General features: G+C 40.4%; 3 protein-coding genes across 6 annotated transcripts in view; 2 read left to right on the forward strand and 1 right to left on the reverse strand.

The window, feature by feature from the left end:
* The window catches only part of syne1a (spectrin repeat containing, nuclear envelope 1a), a 286,238-nt gene that overhangs the window by 139,210 nt on the left and 131,037 nt on the right, over positions 1 to 15,991 (forward strand). The window lies entirely within an intron of this gene.
* Positions 1,184 to 7,958, reverse strand: armt1 (acidic residue methyltransferase 1). 4 transcript variants are annotated; one of them, XM_079360921.1, is made up of 5 exons: positions 7,843 to 7,958; positions 4,672 to 4,777; positions 4,323 to 4,564; positions 3,695 to 3,860; positions 1,184 to 3,216 (listed from the first exon to the last, which is right to left on the reverse strand). In XM_079360921.1, exons 3-5 carry the CDS (start codon positions 4,517 to 4,519, stop codon positions 2,446 to 2,448), a joined length of 1,134 nt encoding a protein of 377 aa, XP_079217047.1. In that variant the 5' UTR covers positions 4,520 to 4,564; positions 4,672 to 4,777; positions 7,843 to 7,958; the 3' UTR covers positions 1,184 to 2,445. The 4 variants fall into 4 exon arrangements, with proteins under 4 accessions (XP_079217047.1, XP_079217049.1, XP_079217048.1 ...); XM_079360923.1 differs by lacking the exon at positions 7,843 to 7,958 and adding an exon at positions 5,669 to 6,377; XM_079360922.1 differs by lacking the exon at positions 7,843 to 7,958 and adding an exon at positions 5,574 to 5,662.
* On the forward strand, positions 8,121 to 15,914 carry zbtb2b (zinc finger and BTB domain containing 2b). Its single transcript, XM_079360906.1, has 3 exons — positions 8,121 to 8,247; positions 10,970 to 11,150; positions 11,756 to 15,914. Exons 2-3 carry the CDS (start codon positions 10,978 to 10,980, stop codon positions 13,176 to 13,178), a joined length of 1,596 nt encoding a protein of 531 aa, XP_079217032.1. The 5' UTR covers positions 8,121 to 8,247; positions 10,970 to 10,977; the 3' UTR covers positions 13,179 to 15,914.

Raw genomic sequence — 15,991 nt, forward strand, 5'->3', positions numbered from 1 at the left:
ACAAGTTAATCATTACTTGTATCAGGTCAACTTAGAAATAACAGAACACTGTATTACACATCATCGCAATGGGGCAGCTTATTCATTCAAACAAGGGTTTAATAGAATCAATGGACATTTGTGGTGCTCAGGGGTTCTTTCACAACATAGCTTAACAATTGAGTCCAGGCTTCAAAGTAAAAAAAAGAACACTTCTTAAGAAGTCTGTATAATGTAGTAGTGAGTTTAAAATATTCATTTCAGTTGTAAAATTAAAGGTAAAGACAAGACTTCAATATGGGAACAAGTCATTTTTAGAGGTTGTGATGGCCATGATAAAAATAAACATCATTTTGGGGGGGATGTCAAATTTGTAAAAAAATATTGATCGCTGACAAGCGCGCACACCTCAACTGAGAAAAACCTGAACGTTTGTTGCAGAGGCTCATTTTCTCTGCAGAGTGCAACATCCATCTTGAGCAAACAGCCCCAAATTTCCTAAACATTTCAGATCGAGTGGATAACAAGTAGCCCTGATTCTGAGATAACTGACTAAACACGTCAGCAGCCTAAATCATGCCATTTACTGTCCTCACCTGATGATGAAATTATTGCTGAGCACATATTCATCTCACAAAGCTTCAAAAAAAAATTAAAATATCTTTCCTGATTCTAGGAAACATCTATGAACGTCTGTGAAACATTAGCAGGTAACACTTTTTTTTTTTTTTTTGTGATCCATTTTTTATTTGTTTTTTTTATGTTTCCCATGATGGGGGGAGCATACCCACAACAAAGTAACTAGTCACAAAAATGAAGAAAAATGGACAATCAGAGTACATAAATTCCTATTTGCCAAAAACAAAAAACAAAGACCTTCACCATCATAAGGGAAGCTTTGTAAGAAACGAGTCTTTCCGTTGCCTGCAGGTAACACATTTTTGTAAAATAACACAATGTCCCACTACAAGGGGACTTTAGATAAATTATTTTGACCGGTTATGGATGCATTCGTTCAGTTTTAGATTTATAATTTTACAGGATTTTGCCCATATGTGCATGAAAATGAAAAAATTAACCCTGCACCTGATCAACGTTAATATAGACTAATACATGAATACATGAAATAGATAGAGGTGCCAAGTGCGTATGAAAAACAGATGCTCATAACAATGTTTGTGCAAAAGAAGTTATTACCCACATATTACAGCAGTGTACTTCTTTATTGATTGACACATATTCATATAAACAATTTCATTTCCCTCTGCATGCAGTGCAGACCTCAATCCAGCCCGTCCTCTCTGAGATACTGACAGTGAGGAAAGAGATAACATGAGAGACATTTACTTTTTTTTTTATCTATGAAGATTCACAGGTCTGTGTGGCTATTATAAACAAAAGAAGCACACCCCGTCACTGTTGTTGTTACACTTCCACAATCACAGTCAACTATCTTTCAAACTGAGCACAACAGTTTTTAAATGTTGTCACCTGCCTTAAGTGGATTCTTTTTCCCTGTATGTTTTGATGCATTCATATCAATGGCAGAGTGCAAGAGCAGACAACCTGAGCGGAGCCGTACTAAAATACATAAACATTTCACACACAATGTGACTCTAAACTTAAATGTTATAAGAAAAATTCACAACAGCATATTCATTGTACTGTAAACAATATTGTAACTTAATACATTGTGCATTAACTAAAAAAAGCAACCTTGGTGTTAGCTCTGGATAAATTCTTACTGTAAACAAAGGCTTGAGTATGACGTGATAGAAATCAGTGGTGAAAATAATTCCCAAATATTTGTTACTTTACAATCCTGTAAAAAACATTACTAAAGGCTGACTAATGATAAACACCTCTAACAACATCATGACATATGTAGAGATCATCATTTTGCGTTCTTATGGCTTATCTAGAACTCCTGCTTTGTTACTTCTTAGAGCTGTTGATGTGAAGGAATTCCCCCTGCAATGATTCAGAATGGCTTGATCCCCTTTTTTATTTATTAAGCACATTTATTTGTGAATCAGAGGTCTGCAACTGGTTGCCCACAAAAAGGATTTAAAGCAATATTATTTTGATTGGTACTTAAGTATATTTTTTCTTAACAACAATGAGATGACGATCAGTGACAGAAACATTTCCACCACAGAACAGCAATGTGTGTGCGCAGGAGACAGCACCTGGTGCTGAAACAAAGCACTGACACTGCACAAACAGCTATCACCAGAATAACCTCTTCTTTAGCCTTTTCATTACAGAAACAAAGTGCTGTTGCCGTTGTTTCCTGCTGAACTTGAGGTGGGGTGAGGTGACTTCATGTGCAGTTGGGATGGTGACCTCCATGCTCCTCGGTTGTCTTGTTAATATTGTGGCAATTAATTTTTGCGGCTACTGCAGGAGCTCTAGTACTTCTTGCTGTAATGTCCCATGATCCACCCTTCTCCAGCAACCCAATCGTTAGGTCTCATCCTTCGGGCTGCAGAACTGAATGACAGCATACTTGCCGCTTGTCATCCAATCTGGATTTTGGGAGGTGAGCTTCTCCCCTTGGCCTGGCTGCAGACCCACCTGAACATTGGCCTTAAGAGTCCTCAGGCTACACAGTGGAGCAGGCCCAAAACCTCGTAAGGCAGTATCAAAGCTCACCGTGTGATCCCAATCTCTGTCCCCAGTCAGCTTTCTGTAATTGAGATCACCCTTGAACAGCACGAGGTCTGCTGCTTTCAGGGTCGCATAAAGGTCAGGAGCTTCAGTTGCCATGTCACAGAACTCATGGGGCAGTGTCCAGAAAGGGTCGTCATGGTAGGACCACACGCCCTCCTTTACATATCTCTTCCACTGGACACCACTCTTAGACATCCACTTGTGATTGGCTGCCATGGTCTGTTGAATAGTCCATTGGAAATCGCCAGCTGTGACATCAGAGACAAACCACGGGAAAGATTTGCCATGAAAGTGGACTTCACGGACAAGCCCCGAGGACACCAGGAAATCTGCTAAAATCAAATCAGTGACCAACTCAAAGCCAGCGTTGTCTAGAACGATGTCCACTCTCCTCCCCGGCTGTCCTTGCCTCTGCATGGATGTAAGAGTGGACCAAACCATGTTGGAGTCATCCACTAAGATGAATGGCTGTAGGCTGTCCAGGGAGTCTATTGGACTGGTCTTCTGAGAGTTGTCTTGGCCAGCGGAGATGGATAGATCACACTTGTTACCCCATAGAGAAACCTATAAAGAGTCAATTCAAGTTCAATCTTGACCTATTGTTTATCTTAAAATGTAATCATATGCAATGGATGCTTAGTTCAACAATACACAAAGGATGCATACATTATTTGTTCATGTTTGTGTAATTGTGATATGTTCATATTTTTCACAATCACAATGACCAATCAACCAATATTTTTAAATTAAACAAAGGAATGATGTATGAAATCTTTCACAAATACGTTCACTTATGAGACAAAGTAAGGGAAAAAAATGAATGAATAGAAGATCAGTTTGTATTATTTGATTCATTCATCACATTACAGTTTACAGATTATTTCAGTTGAAAGCAGCAAATCAATGACCAACACGTTTAATTTAATTAAAAGTTAAAATAGGAAATCTTTAAAGGTAACCATTCCTCATCACAGGTGATCATGTGAATGTTTTTACTTCATCAGCTGTGGTAATGTGAAGAGAAGATACAGAAGACACTGACCTGTAGCAGTTTGTTAAAATGCTGAAATGACTGATTTTTTGAGATTTCCTCCATGTTCTTTTTGAGTCCCTCCAAGTATGTACATAAGACCATCACAGCCTGCTGGGACTCAAAAAAACTCTGAGTCTTTCCTTCATTGAAGACGTCATAGTCACTGATGGGAGGACTGAAATAACAATTAAATTCATTAGTGAAGAAGTACATCACAAAATAAAAAGACAGAAAATACAACTTCAAAATATAGTGGACTTGACAGCTGACAGCTTAAAACTGACAGTGACATCATTCAAAACACAACAGCCATAGTACTATGAATGGAAAAGAAAGCTTCCCTCTCTCGACAAAAGGGACATTACAAAGCTTTTTTGTTGACTTTTTAGAAGTCTGATGACATCTGGGAGAAGTATTACTTTATTAAAACAATACTTTCATCATCATACACAGCAGGCTTGAGAGGTATTCAAAGTGGATTCCATTTCAATAATCTTCAGGTCTGTTTAGCAGCTCTGAAGCAATGACGTCTTGCACATGGCAGGACTGATGTCCTTCATCATTTGGATTTAGCCATATACTTTAAAACCAGACATATGGGCGCTACAAAAGTTTTACATTTGTAAATGATACTCACTTAAGCCAAAGGGCCTCCTGTATCCTGCGGTACATATAGCACTCAACATAAAGCCATGGAGACTTGAACCAGCTGACGGAGTCTTCGCCCCCATGCAGTCTCTGTTGTCTCTGCAGGTACTGGTTCCAAGACTCTGTGTCTTGTAAACAATCTGTCAGGGCTAGCACTGGTTTATCTGTCTGCAACTCATTCCTCATCTTGGACAGCAGAGATATTGTTTGTTTCTCTGCCTGGATACCTTCCTGCATGACAATAATAAGAAACAAGCAAGACCAAATTTACGTTTTTAAGTGTAAGCCTCATACTTCCGCATATTGATGTAAACTACTTGAATTTTGAACTGAATTACCTCTCCATAGTCTTCAAAAAACTTGTTTTTGTTGCGATGTATTGTATCTATGACTTTCGTCAAGATAGTTGGCAATCTGTCTCTCACTGTCAAATAAGCAAACGACCTGCAGAGAAACAATATTTACATTAATGCTCCACTTCCACTTGTGCATACAGGTGTATGTTAAAGTAAGCTAGCAAGCTAATACCTAGCAAGATGTTGATTTGGCACCTATTTTACAAACATGTAAACACCAAAAAGGACATTTGCAAGCATTACGTTGCCATCAACAAAAATAGAAATGCATGTGTTAATTTAATTCAGTGAACACGGTTGTTGGCTTGTGTTGTATTCAGTTTTGACTGTTTAGCAAAAAGCTAATGTTGCCTTAAGTATGACCAGGACGGCCTTCTTGAAAGTTATACAGCCTTATCGATACAGCAGTTTAACTGAATTATTGTGCATAGACTTAAATGTGTAATATCAGCTGTCAACATACCCAACCACTGTGGCAGACAGGGAAGGAGGAACTCCGGGCAAGATTTGATCAGCCGCCATCATTATTGCAGTAAGCGTTCAAACTCAAACTTTATCGATACTAATTCCGGGAACAATAGCAGCTGGTTGAGGCCATAGACTGTACAAATAGAGGCTCAACGAAGGAGTTTGGTGAATTTATTTGGTATTTATGACAATGACGCGCGACAAATACAACTGTTTACGCCCTCTTTTCTGGAAACAAATCTGAATCATTTTAATTTTGCTTCCTCTTTTACTTTGGTTTTGAAGAATATACAGTGCTACCATCTAGCGGTTCCTTTGTGCTACTGCAATGACTGCAAGTTCTGTGCCCAAAGCATGTTGCGTCTGCGATCATTTAAAAAGAGATTACTCTTTTTCCTTCATTTTAAGTAACTTACTTTCTGTACCGTTTGTCTGCTTCTAGTTATAAAGCCTTAAACGTATTTTCTTCAATGGATCAAAGATAAGTTAGACGCTGCCGCATTGCGCATACCACTCTGTTGTTGCTGCAGCAGCAGCAGCAGCACCTCGAGCATCTCTTGTTGTCCAGAGCAACGGTTGTCATGGAGACATTGATTCGCCCTATCAGAAAAGGGGTAGAATTCGAACCCCTCCCCGAGGCTTTTTGGCGGGAAAACAAGGGGTGGAGTGATTATGCTACAGAAACCACTTCTCTATTCCCTGCTGGAAACACTGATCAATTATGGACGTGTAAATATCGACATTTATTGTTGTGCTCACACCATGATGAAGTCATCATGGAATCAAAATCACACAAATATTAATCGTTTACAACTGATTGTAATGATTTATTCTAAGTTAAGATAGCCCTTTATTGAGCCCCAGTGGGAGATTAAAGTGTCACAGCAGTTAAAGACAAGAGGAGGAGCTGGTCCAGGCTTTTGGCACAACAGAGACTATTTGACTGTTAGAATGGGTCCTACTTAATAAAGAAAGCCCTTACTGAGTTCTTTGCAAAACAGCTAAGTCTGATTACTTTGGTTGTAGTTGCTTCTGCAAGAATGTGTGTGCCCTCAAACGTGTTTTTTTTAATTTCATATCCAGTAAAATAGGCCTAAAAATAGGCATATAGGAAACCGGGATGGTTTCGCTCTCAGGTTAGACCCACTCTGCTCCCTTTTTGAAGAAACATGACTAATGGATTAACTGCACCAATGAACGGACTTCTGAGATGAAAAAAAACACACGTAGCCCCCCCCCCCCCCCCCCCCCCCCCAGCCCGGTCACTATGGTAACACAGCGAGCCGTTGTCAGGATGTGGGGTCTTGGGAGTAGGAGCCCAGCTGCGTCCACCTCCGGTGTTCATCACCGCCGGCCTCCCATCCCCCCGCCGGGCCCCAACCATGCCGGATCTGTTTTTGCACCGAGAGAGGAGTGACTCACCACTCCGGTTTCAAAACTGCCCCAGAACGGGGGAGGGGGCGGTAGTTAACGTTAAAGGTCCTGTTTAAACAGGTGTTTCAGCTCACGACACAGTTGTCGCAAGTAAAAGTAGGCTCTGCAAAAACACTTTATCTGAAACACTGAATATGCTTAGTTGTTGGTGCACTGACGTCAGGATGATCAAAATCGGCCGCAAAACTCTGTGGCATATCTATTCCACGTTTGAGAGACTCCGTACAGACTGTGTGCTGTTAGTTTAGAAAATGGATTATTACAAGAATAATCGATTCAGAGGAAACCAGAGGAAGCAGTCATGCGACAGTCTTTTAAATAAGCTGTCCTGAGAAAAGCAAACAAATTCAGCATAAGCAGGCACAAATAACCTATCATTATTTATTTTCTTTTTTTGATTGAAAATCAGTATAGATTCAGTATAGTGTTTTTACGCATGCTTGTACATTACTGTAATTTTACAAGATTTGAAGTTAAAATCAATCAAACTATCATCAATTTAAATCCTCTAAACAAAGTGACCAGAACAAACAACAATCCAGTAGGCTTTACCAGACTGTAGTAGTAACTTAGTCAATTGTTTAACCTTTAATTTGGGAAGTGAGTAGTCTGTTTGTTATATTCATGAAAGGTCAACGCTAGAGCACCTATTGTTTAAGTTTGAACTTTACAAAAACTATTATTAGAGAAAGTCTTCATAAAACGTTGATAAGCCAAAATAAAGGAAATAAGAGAATACCCAATTTAAGATATCAATAACCCTTTTATAGATGTTCAATGTAATGTGAAAAGTCTACTTTGGTAACATAAACAGCACCAATGGTAGCTTATGTTATCTTCTTGTGACACAACTTTTAGCCTGTAAAGGTAGTAAATGATAACTCTTTATACATGCGACATAACTCTGATATAGCACATAAGCCTAGCCTATAAATAACATCCTCTATGTGAAATGTAACATTTATTTATTTGTAAAACAACCATCTACAATATTAAACATAAATGTTGCCATTTACTGCAACAAAAAACAACACTGCCTGACCACGGCTCTTAAAACCAGCTGTGACACCTCTGGGCCAATCTTCTTGTAAAAAAAATTGTAAAATGAATCACAAGGATTAAATTCAACCGAAAAGCGCAAGTTGGGCAACTGCGGGCAAAGCCATTTTATTTTACTATTAAAGTGAGAGAAGGAGAGGGGGACCGCGCTTTTCCGTTTAGTGTCGTTTCCACGGCGGTGACAGTAGTTACCTGCTGTGACTCCACGTAGCTATAAAATGTGTGTTCACTGTTAAACAGGCTCCGGTCTATGATTCACTCACCGGCTGTCAAAACGAAAAGAAAAAAACTGTCTCGCGGGGGTTGATCTGACGGCGGTTACACAGTGCAGGAAATTAACGTTAACTCAACCGCCCACTTGCTCAACGGTCTTGCAACGGCTGTGTTTTGGCTGCTTTTTTTTTACCCTCAGTCATGTGATTGTAACGTAAAACCCCTAACCGGAAAACAACGACGGACGACCCCTCCGCCGCCAACGAATGCTGCGTTTGCTAGGAACAGTACAAGCTGCTGCGAGCCCAGAGAGGACGGACGAGTCCCCGGTAACAAACAAACAGCGGCGACACGGCAAACTCCAACGAAATACTCGGAGTGCAGGTACGGCTACATTTTAGCTACACAATCCCCCATTCGTTTACATGTAGTGTTACGTTATTTGGCTACTTGCGTGCGCTTTGGCTCGTTGTAATTGTCATGGGGAAGTTAAAAGAAACGCGTTCGTGACCAACCCCATCCCCCTTGCGCAGCTCGCGCTCATTACCCGCTTATGTGTGTTGTGTCCACGCGCCCGCGTGCGCGCATGTCCGTTTTCTCTCTCTCTCGCGCGAGCAATAGCAACCGAGAGAGACCCGAGACAGAGGCAGAAGTCAGTGTAGGCGCGTTCGTTTTTCTACGCTTCTCCTTGCAATGCGTTATGTACATCCACTGATGTTTTTCCTAATCGCGTAATTGAACAGTATATTTTTGTGCTCTGTGTGTTTGTTTGCCGTCCATACGCGCATTTCTTTTGTGCGGTTTTTACGGTCTTTTCTCGAAATAACAAAAATTCTCACTACGGAAGTAACTGTTCCACGTGTCTACATCATCTCGTCAGGGGCGGTGCTTTAGTGTTGAAAATGGTTAGTATTGATCGTAACACATGGTGGGATACAGTGGCTATCTTGCAGGACCCTCTAGTTGTATAGCTGATCAATGCATGTATCTTACTAAAACGTGGTACACTTTGTCCCAAAGCTGGATAGATCTGTCTGCAAAACAAACCGTCTCTGTCTGAGACTCTTTATATCTTAAAAGGCAAACGATGCCCATGGATTCTGAGTTTACCTACTATGCTAAAACTTATCTTGGACGATGTATATCTTTAACCTTTCGTTATCTATAGATTGATTTGAGGGATTCTTGCAAAAACGCAGACTAGAAGTTTGTGTTAAGCTGGTCCTCCAGTATAGTTGGCCAATGGATTGGTGTTATGGTAATGAAATGCATTGAATGAAAATAGATTTTTTTCAGCCTACAAAAAAATAAACTTATAACGTGAAACCACTCCAGATTCTTTTCAAGATGGAAAGTTACCGGCAATGATGTTTATGTCAGTTATCAAGAACTGAATTATTATTTTTTTTTATAAAAGCATCCCACTAAATTTATAAAAGCATCCCACTAAAGTAGGAGCTCCAGTGAAAAAGGTTTGGAACAGGCGTTTTTTATTTATTTTTTATTTTTTAGATATTCTGGTGCACAAGAGTAAGAGCTGCAGTTTTAGTCAACAGCAATTACAGAGTACACTTAGTTCCAACTTTTTTAATTCATCTATTAAGTGAGAGCCCTGCAGTTAATTCACACCATAATGAGGGCTATATTATTTTATATTTTGTAAAACAGAACTGCAGCTAATATTAAAGAGGTTGGAACTGGAGTGACCAATAAAAAAAAGTAATCGTATTACTTCTCATTTTGTCCATTCTCATTGATAAGTTTGATATTATGTAACATAAAATATTTTATAATGTGACAGCACGACAAACAACAGTCGTAGAAATAAATAGGAAATCCAATAAACACCTCTTAAGCAGTTTTTAAAAAACGTTAACTTCTGTGAATATACATTCTTTTGAGGAAGCAATGTATTCGAATCGATCGGCCTACTATAGGTGTAGCTGAAAACTGGTAACTGAGTGTGTAGAAGTCGTGCAGGATGTGGTTGTAGGGTATTTTACGTCTTTCTGTTTCTGTAGATCCCTTGCCCAAGATACGGAAACCGAGCCTTTTCCTGGAGCGTCACAGTGCCAGCATCTTTGCACTCTGACCTCTCTGATGAAATACACATGTGAAGAGCGAGTGAAACTGTGTTTTTGTAAAGGGGGGGGGGGGATAATAAGCGCCATCCTTTTAGTTTATGTGGAGTAAATTGGACATAAAGCCGTGCATCATCATGTGTTCTTTTAAAGAACCTTTGTCAGAGGAGAAACTGTTAGAGAAAGGAGATTCACTCAGTTTCATTTTTCGACTGAAAAGGAGTAGAACCCGTTTTGCTTTAGGAATGCGTGGCAACACCCGTAACCCAGGTCATGTGATGGCCCAGAGCCCTTGAAGTCCTCCAGTGACCTTTGGGGTCAACAACACCCATTGTCATTGGTCAGCAGCAACTCGGTTAGCTCTGAAATGTCCTTAGAGAGCAGGTTTGGGCCCAGACAGAACAGTTATGCTAAAAGATGTAAATTGAAAGCTTACAAAACACACACACAAAAACTCTGGACACAGTGGTGGATATTTGGTTTCCAGTCTCGTGGGAGAAAAAAAGTTAAAATGTATTTGTGTCAAAGCTCATCAGTTTTTTCAGAGCCTGAAGCTGTACTTAAAATGTGCAAAGCAAACTAATATGTAACATTTCTTTTAAAAATAAAATAAAAAGGCCTGACTTGTTTTTATTAAGTAGTTGGATTTCCAAAACAGAACATGTTCCACGTCATGAAAGACTTCCAAGTTCTAACAAACTTGTTTCTACTTTTAAATAACCATCGCCAAAAAAAAGGTACAAATACCAACTTGGTCAGTAAAATAAACCAATTTAAACAAGTTGCTTTTTGTTTTGCTGAGCCATAACAATAATGAGCATAATTTTCTGTGACAGTGTTGCTAGACAAATAGTCTCCAGCCAGCATCACTAAGTGATTCTTCACTGTGGTGTTAATCTAGTCTTTGCAAGGTCGTTAGATCACCACTGTCAGCCTGACTCTCTGTGGTCACAATAAACTCTGGTCTCCTTCCAGACAGGAAACTCATTGCTGCTTGTGTGTGTGTCTGTGGACCTTTGTTGCAGGTTGAAGAATGGAGTTGGCCAACCATGGTCTTATCCTGCTGCAGCAGCTCAACGCTCAGAGGGAGTTTGGCTTCCTGTGCGACTGCACCGTGGCTATAGGAGACGTCTTCTTCAAAGCCCACAAAGCTGTCCTCGCTGCCTTCTCCAACTACTTCAGGATGCTCTTCATCCACCAGGACAGGTACAGGGAGCAGTGTGTTAACAGTGGCATCCTCTTCAGACTAAAAAACCAAGCCAACATACTTTTTATTGTCTCATTAGAAAATGTTTCCAACACTCAATTCTGCTGTCGAAACCTACTAAGTATTAAGTATGTCCAAATAACACTGACTTGTTCTCATGTTGTCTAAAAATGAAGGCTCTTTTCTTTGTCGTCGAGCAGTGAAGTATGTCTTAGGGTGCACTCACATGAGGCGTTTATGGCACTGTTAAGTACAAGAGGTAACCGCACTTGTGTACGGTTAGTCCTGCAGCAGTGTGAGTGCAGGCCAGCAGGGTAAGGGGGGGGGGGGGGTCAGTCGTGCTTATGCATAGAATGGGACAACTAGGCCTATTGTGAATGCACCCTTCATCCTTTTGGTTTGATGACTCACAACTAAAGTCTTTGTGTTATCAATTGATTTGACAAATTGGAGGGTTCTTAAACAGGTTTCCTTTTTAGAGCTAAGAAATGACGCTATTGATTTAACTTGTGAAACTAGGTCTTCTTTAACTTGATGCTATTGTTTATAAAGTGAGAATGTGCATTATATTATCAAAGTTATAATGATTGCCTTTGTGTTTCAGTGACTGTGTGCGCCTGAAGGCTGCAGATATACAGCCAGACATCTTCAGCTATCTCCTTAATCTCATGTATACGGGCAAGCTTGCCCCTCAGTTGATAGACCCAGCGCGACTGGAGCAGGGGGTCAGATTCCTGCATGCATATCCACTCCTGCAGGAGGCCAGCCAGTCGGTGTACTCGCACCCTGAGCAGAACATCAACCTCTCCACCTCACTCTACGGCATCCAGATCTCTGACCAACAGGTGGCACTGTCTGCTCGACTACCTGCTCTTCGGCAGCTCTCCTCGCCTTTCGACGTGGAGCAGCTTGGCTCAGAGGGGAAGTGTCCGTCCACTCCAGCTGCCTCTGCCTCATACTCTAACTCCTTACTGTCCAAACTAGCTTCCTCGTCTTTAGACATGGAGGCATCAACCAGCGGGACGAAGCATACGGCTGAGGAAGGGGGAATAGACTCGCTAATTGCAGATGGCTCCTTAGCAAGTGCCTCCATCCTCCATGTGAAGCCAAGCATCATGAAAAGGAGCTCATCTTTCAGGAAGCATTACTCCTGTCATCTGTGCAGGAGCAGGTTCACACAGAGGAGCATGCTCAGGGAGCATCTCCTCCAGCACACGCACAACTTGCAGCAAGCCGCAGCCGAGCCCAGCAGCGTCCTCTCTCCTGTCATGACTGCAGAGCAAAGCACGATGGAGGTAGAGGGGGTCCTCAAGGGCAGCAAGGGAGTTTCAGGTGCCTCTGCTTCTCATACAGCAGTAGAGATAATCAGTGACAATGAACAGACGCCTGTTTCAGGAACTAACTCGGACTCTCCTCTGGCAGAAGTGTCCACTTCCAGCTGGGGGATGGGAGGCTTAAGCTCTCAGGCCGACACGCCTCCTCCGTCAGACATCGCTGATATAGACAACCTGGAGAGCGTAGACTTGGACAGGGAAGTGAAGCGGCGGAAGTACGAGTGCTCCACATGCGGGCGCAAGTTTATCCAGAAGAGCCACTGGAGAGAACACATGTACATCCACACAGGGAAGCCGTTTAAATGCAGCGCCTGTGGGAAGAGCTTCTGCCGAGCCAACCAGGCGGCCCGCCATGTGTGCCTCAACCAGGGCTCCGACACCTACACCATGGTGGACCGGCAGAGCATGGAGCTGTGCACAGCAGGTGACGACAACAGCCAGATGGAGGCCATGTTCTTGGGTTCGTCAAAGCCGTACAAGTGCAACATTTGTGCGACCACATTCTCCAGTCCCAATGAAGTGATCAAACATTTGTGCTTCACACAGGGGGGTTTAGTGGGGCTACAGGGAAACAACGCTGGTGCAGGGATGCTGCTCCAGCGTGAAGAGTTCTCCAAAGAGGAAGGCTCTGATTTTTCCAACACTGACACCGCACTAGAGCCCATAAAGACAGAGGAAATTCTCGTTGAGTAGTGCCAAATCTGTGTATGCGTCCTTTTTAACGTGTTTGTTTATTCTCTAAATTATGGTAAATAAGTAAGCTAAAGGTGAAGTTAGTCAGGGTATGTTTATTGGAGGTTTTCAATCTACTAAAATTGATGTTTTTTTTAAAGGTTTTTCTTTTTTGGGTGGAAAAGTATTTTGGATTTTTGTGTCCCCAAGTACAAACAAAGTATATTAAAACGAATATTAAATATCTAATAGCTCCCTAGAAACATTATTTAAACTGCGGTTACATTGTTAACGAGATCCACTCAGGCGGTTCCTCATTGTTTTCTTTTGAGCGCGACTGTTGAGATGAAACAGACTTTCAGAATCAGAGGAAGAGGAAGTAGAGACACTTCCGGAAGAGACAAAATGTTGTGAGATGAGTTAGCGGTGCCGCTTTAAATGCAGAGAAAGCGTTGCTAACTGCTAACAATCTCTTTGAAGCTGCACAGAACATAACAGTTGTTTCTTCTAAATTATAAATGAAAGGCTGACTGCAGATCCGGTAGAGATTATAATCCAACTAAAAGCACACAAAATATCCAAACCTGAGACAATCTGTGCTGGGGTTTTTTTAATTTTTAATTTTATTTTTATTAGATACTCATGCAGGAACTTAAAATCTGTCTTCCATTACCTGAATCCCTCTCGGCAACAGCTCAGTTTTTATTCTCTCTTTTGTGTCCTTAAGGTTCTGATGTCATTTCAACATATTGAAATACAATCGCTCTTCATGATGCGAGGTTGGTCGAGTTTGTCAACGATCAGGAGTGGTGATTGTTTAGATATTTCTAATTGATCCAACATGAAGAAACATGATCCACTTAGACGCACGCATCTCAATGCACATCTGTCTTTATGTGATACCGCTCAATCTAAATCTAAAGCCCTTTTTGTTTTTGTTTGCTAAGCCTTATTCTATACACAACGCAATATTTATCGAGATAATATTCATGACAAAGGGTCGTGTTTGTCGATAGAAACGGCTTTCAAAAAGAATACATTTTCTCTGTTAAATTCTGCTTCTTAGGGCATCACATTTCTTTCGTAGCTTAATTTGGTGACTTTTAAACTACATCCATCTGAAGTTAACCTCTTACTGCTAATGTTACCTTTTTGACTCGTATTATTGATAAAAAAAACTTAAAAAAGAATGAGCCGTTTGAACAGGTTAGCATGAGGAAACTTAAACGATGCAGAGTTGAAACGCTCCACCTGTCAGTGTTATGAGTCCTCATGAACATGTAGGGAGGACACAGGGAGAGTCAGCTTTAATAACAAGCATCTCTTGTACCTGGATGCATACAGAGTGTTTTATGGGGAAATAAAAGAAGCAATTTATTATAATTGACAACAAAATAAGCTGTTTGTATTAGCAGGACCACTGTTTATGTACAAGTGATGACTGAATATCTTTACACAGGTCCAATCAAAGTGAGGCGTTGTATGACTTGACATGTTTCATGTCAAATTTAACAGAAGCACAAGTAGCATAATTCTGGTTTCTCTCATTTCCGGATAGCCTACAGATAGATGTTTTAACTTTTTACATATTCAACTTCTAACGTGACGTTATTTTAAAGAGGCCTGTAACCCTGCGTTATCTTTTCAAAGGTCATTTAAGTTCAAAATAAATTGCACAGTTTTTCTAACTTAAGTGTTTTTTGTTTATCTCTTTGGAGATTCACAATCTATCCAACATGTAAAGAAAGCCAAAAAATATTTGTTTGAATCAGAATTAGTCTTCCAAATGTCCATGATGCAAGGATCTGGTATCTTATCGTTGCTGAGTACCTGACGACACGTGAGGTTTCTGGTTGCCCCAGAAACCAAGTTTAAGATTTCTTTTACATTAGTTTTAACATTATTTTGAAGCCAAGTTAACTAACTTAACATCTTATTAATGTGAATAGTAGAAAAATGTGTCTGTGTTTTTTGTTTTACCGACTCTCCTCCATCTCCAACATTTCAGTAATTATGAAATGAATGCTCATCCTTGGTATATTTAATAGGCATTTGTGTTTTCTCTCCCCTTTCTTCATCATATTTCCACCCAGCCGTGACCATGAGTGTGTGAGGCTGAGTTTGAATATGTTTTGAGTGAGATATTTGTTAATATCCGTCTAGATTAAGAGCCCTGTGTTTGACTAGATGGAGCTGTTATACTCAGGTCTAGTGAAGGGGAAAACTAGCACAGTTGAAGTGTTGTTGTTTTTTCTGTCAATGATGTGATCTCTGCCTTTAATCAATAGTCTGACATTTGAGTTTCATAACTCAAGCGTCTGTGAATTAGTATGACCAATGTGTACTGACGGGGGAACTTCTGCTTGAGTGTTGACGTTAGTTTTGTTGAGTGAGTTAACATGCTGTACTACTGACATTCACATTTCAAAGCTGCACAGTAAACATGCACAGCTTAAGAAAAGAAAAAAAAAAGTCGAAATCTAATCGACTTCCTCAGCTCATGTCGAATCCTTCTTCCACACCAGTCTCATCATTTGGAAGTTGTGTGTTTTAAAACAGCCCCCCACTGTCTATTATGTCCTTGTTTTTTTTTTTTAAACCTTTTTAATTCCAGCTCATAAAACTACTCCTTAAATGTCTCTTTAAAGCCTACTGTGATATATCTTGTTCTCAGGAATGTGAGTCATTTTCTGTATGATCAACTTTTTCTTTTTCTTTTTTCAGTGAAGAATAAAGAATAAAAATGTAATTTCATAATTATGGAGTTTTTTTCTAGTCTTTTCTTGGATTAAACAAAAAAAACCTTCCTCATAAGAAATACTATCTTCTGTCAG

This window comes from Symphodus melops, assembly GCF_947650265.1.
Source record: "Symphodus melops genome assembly, chromosome: 1".
Classification (NCBI taxonomy): domain Eukaryota; kingdom Metazoa; phylum Chordata; class Actinopteri; order Labriformes; family Labridae; genus Symphodus; species Symphodus melops.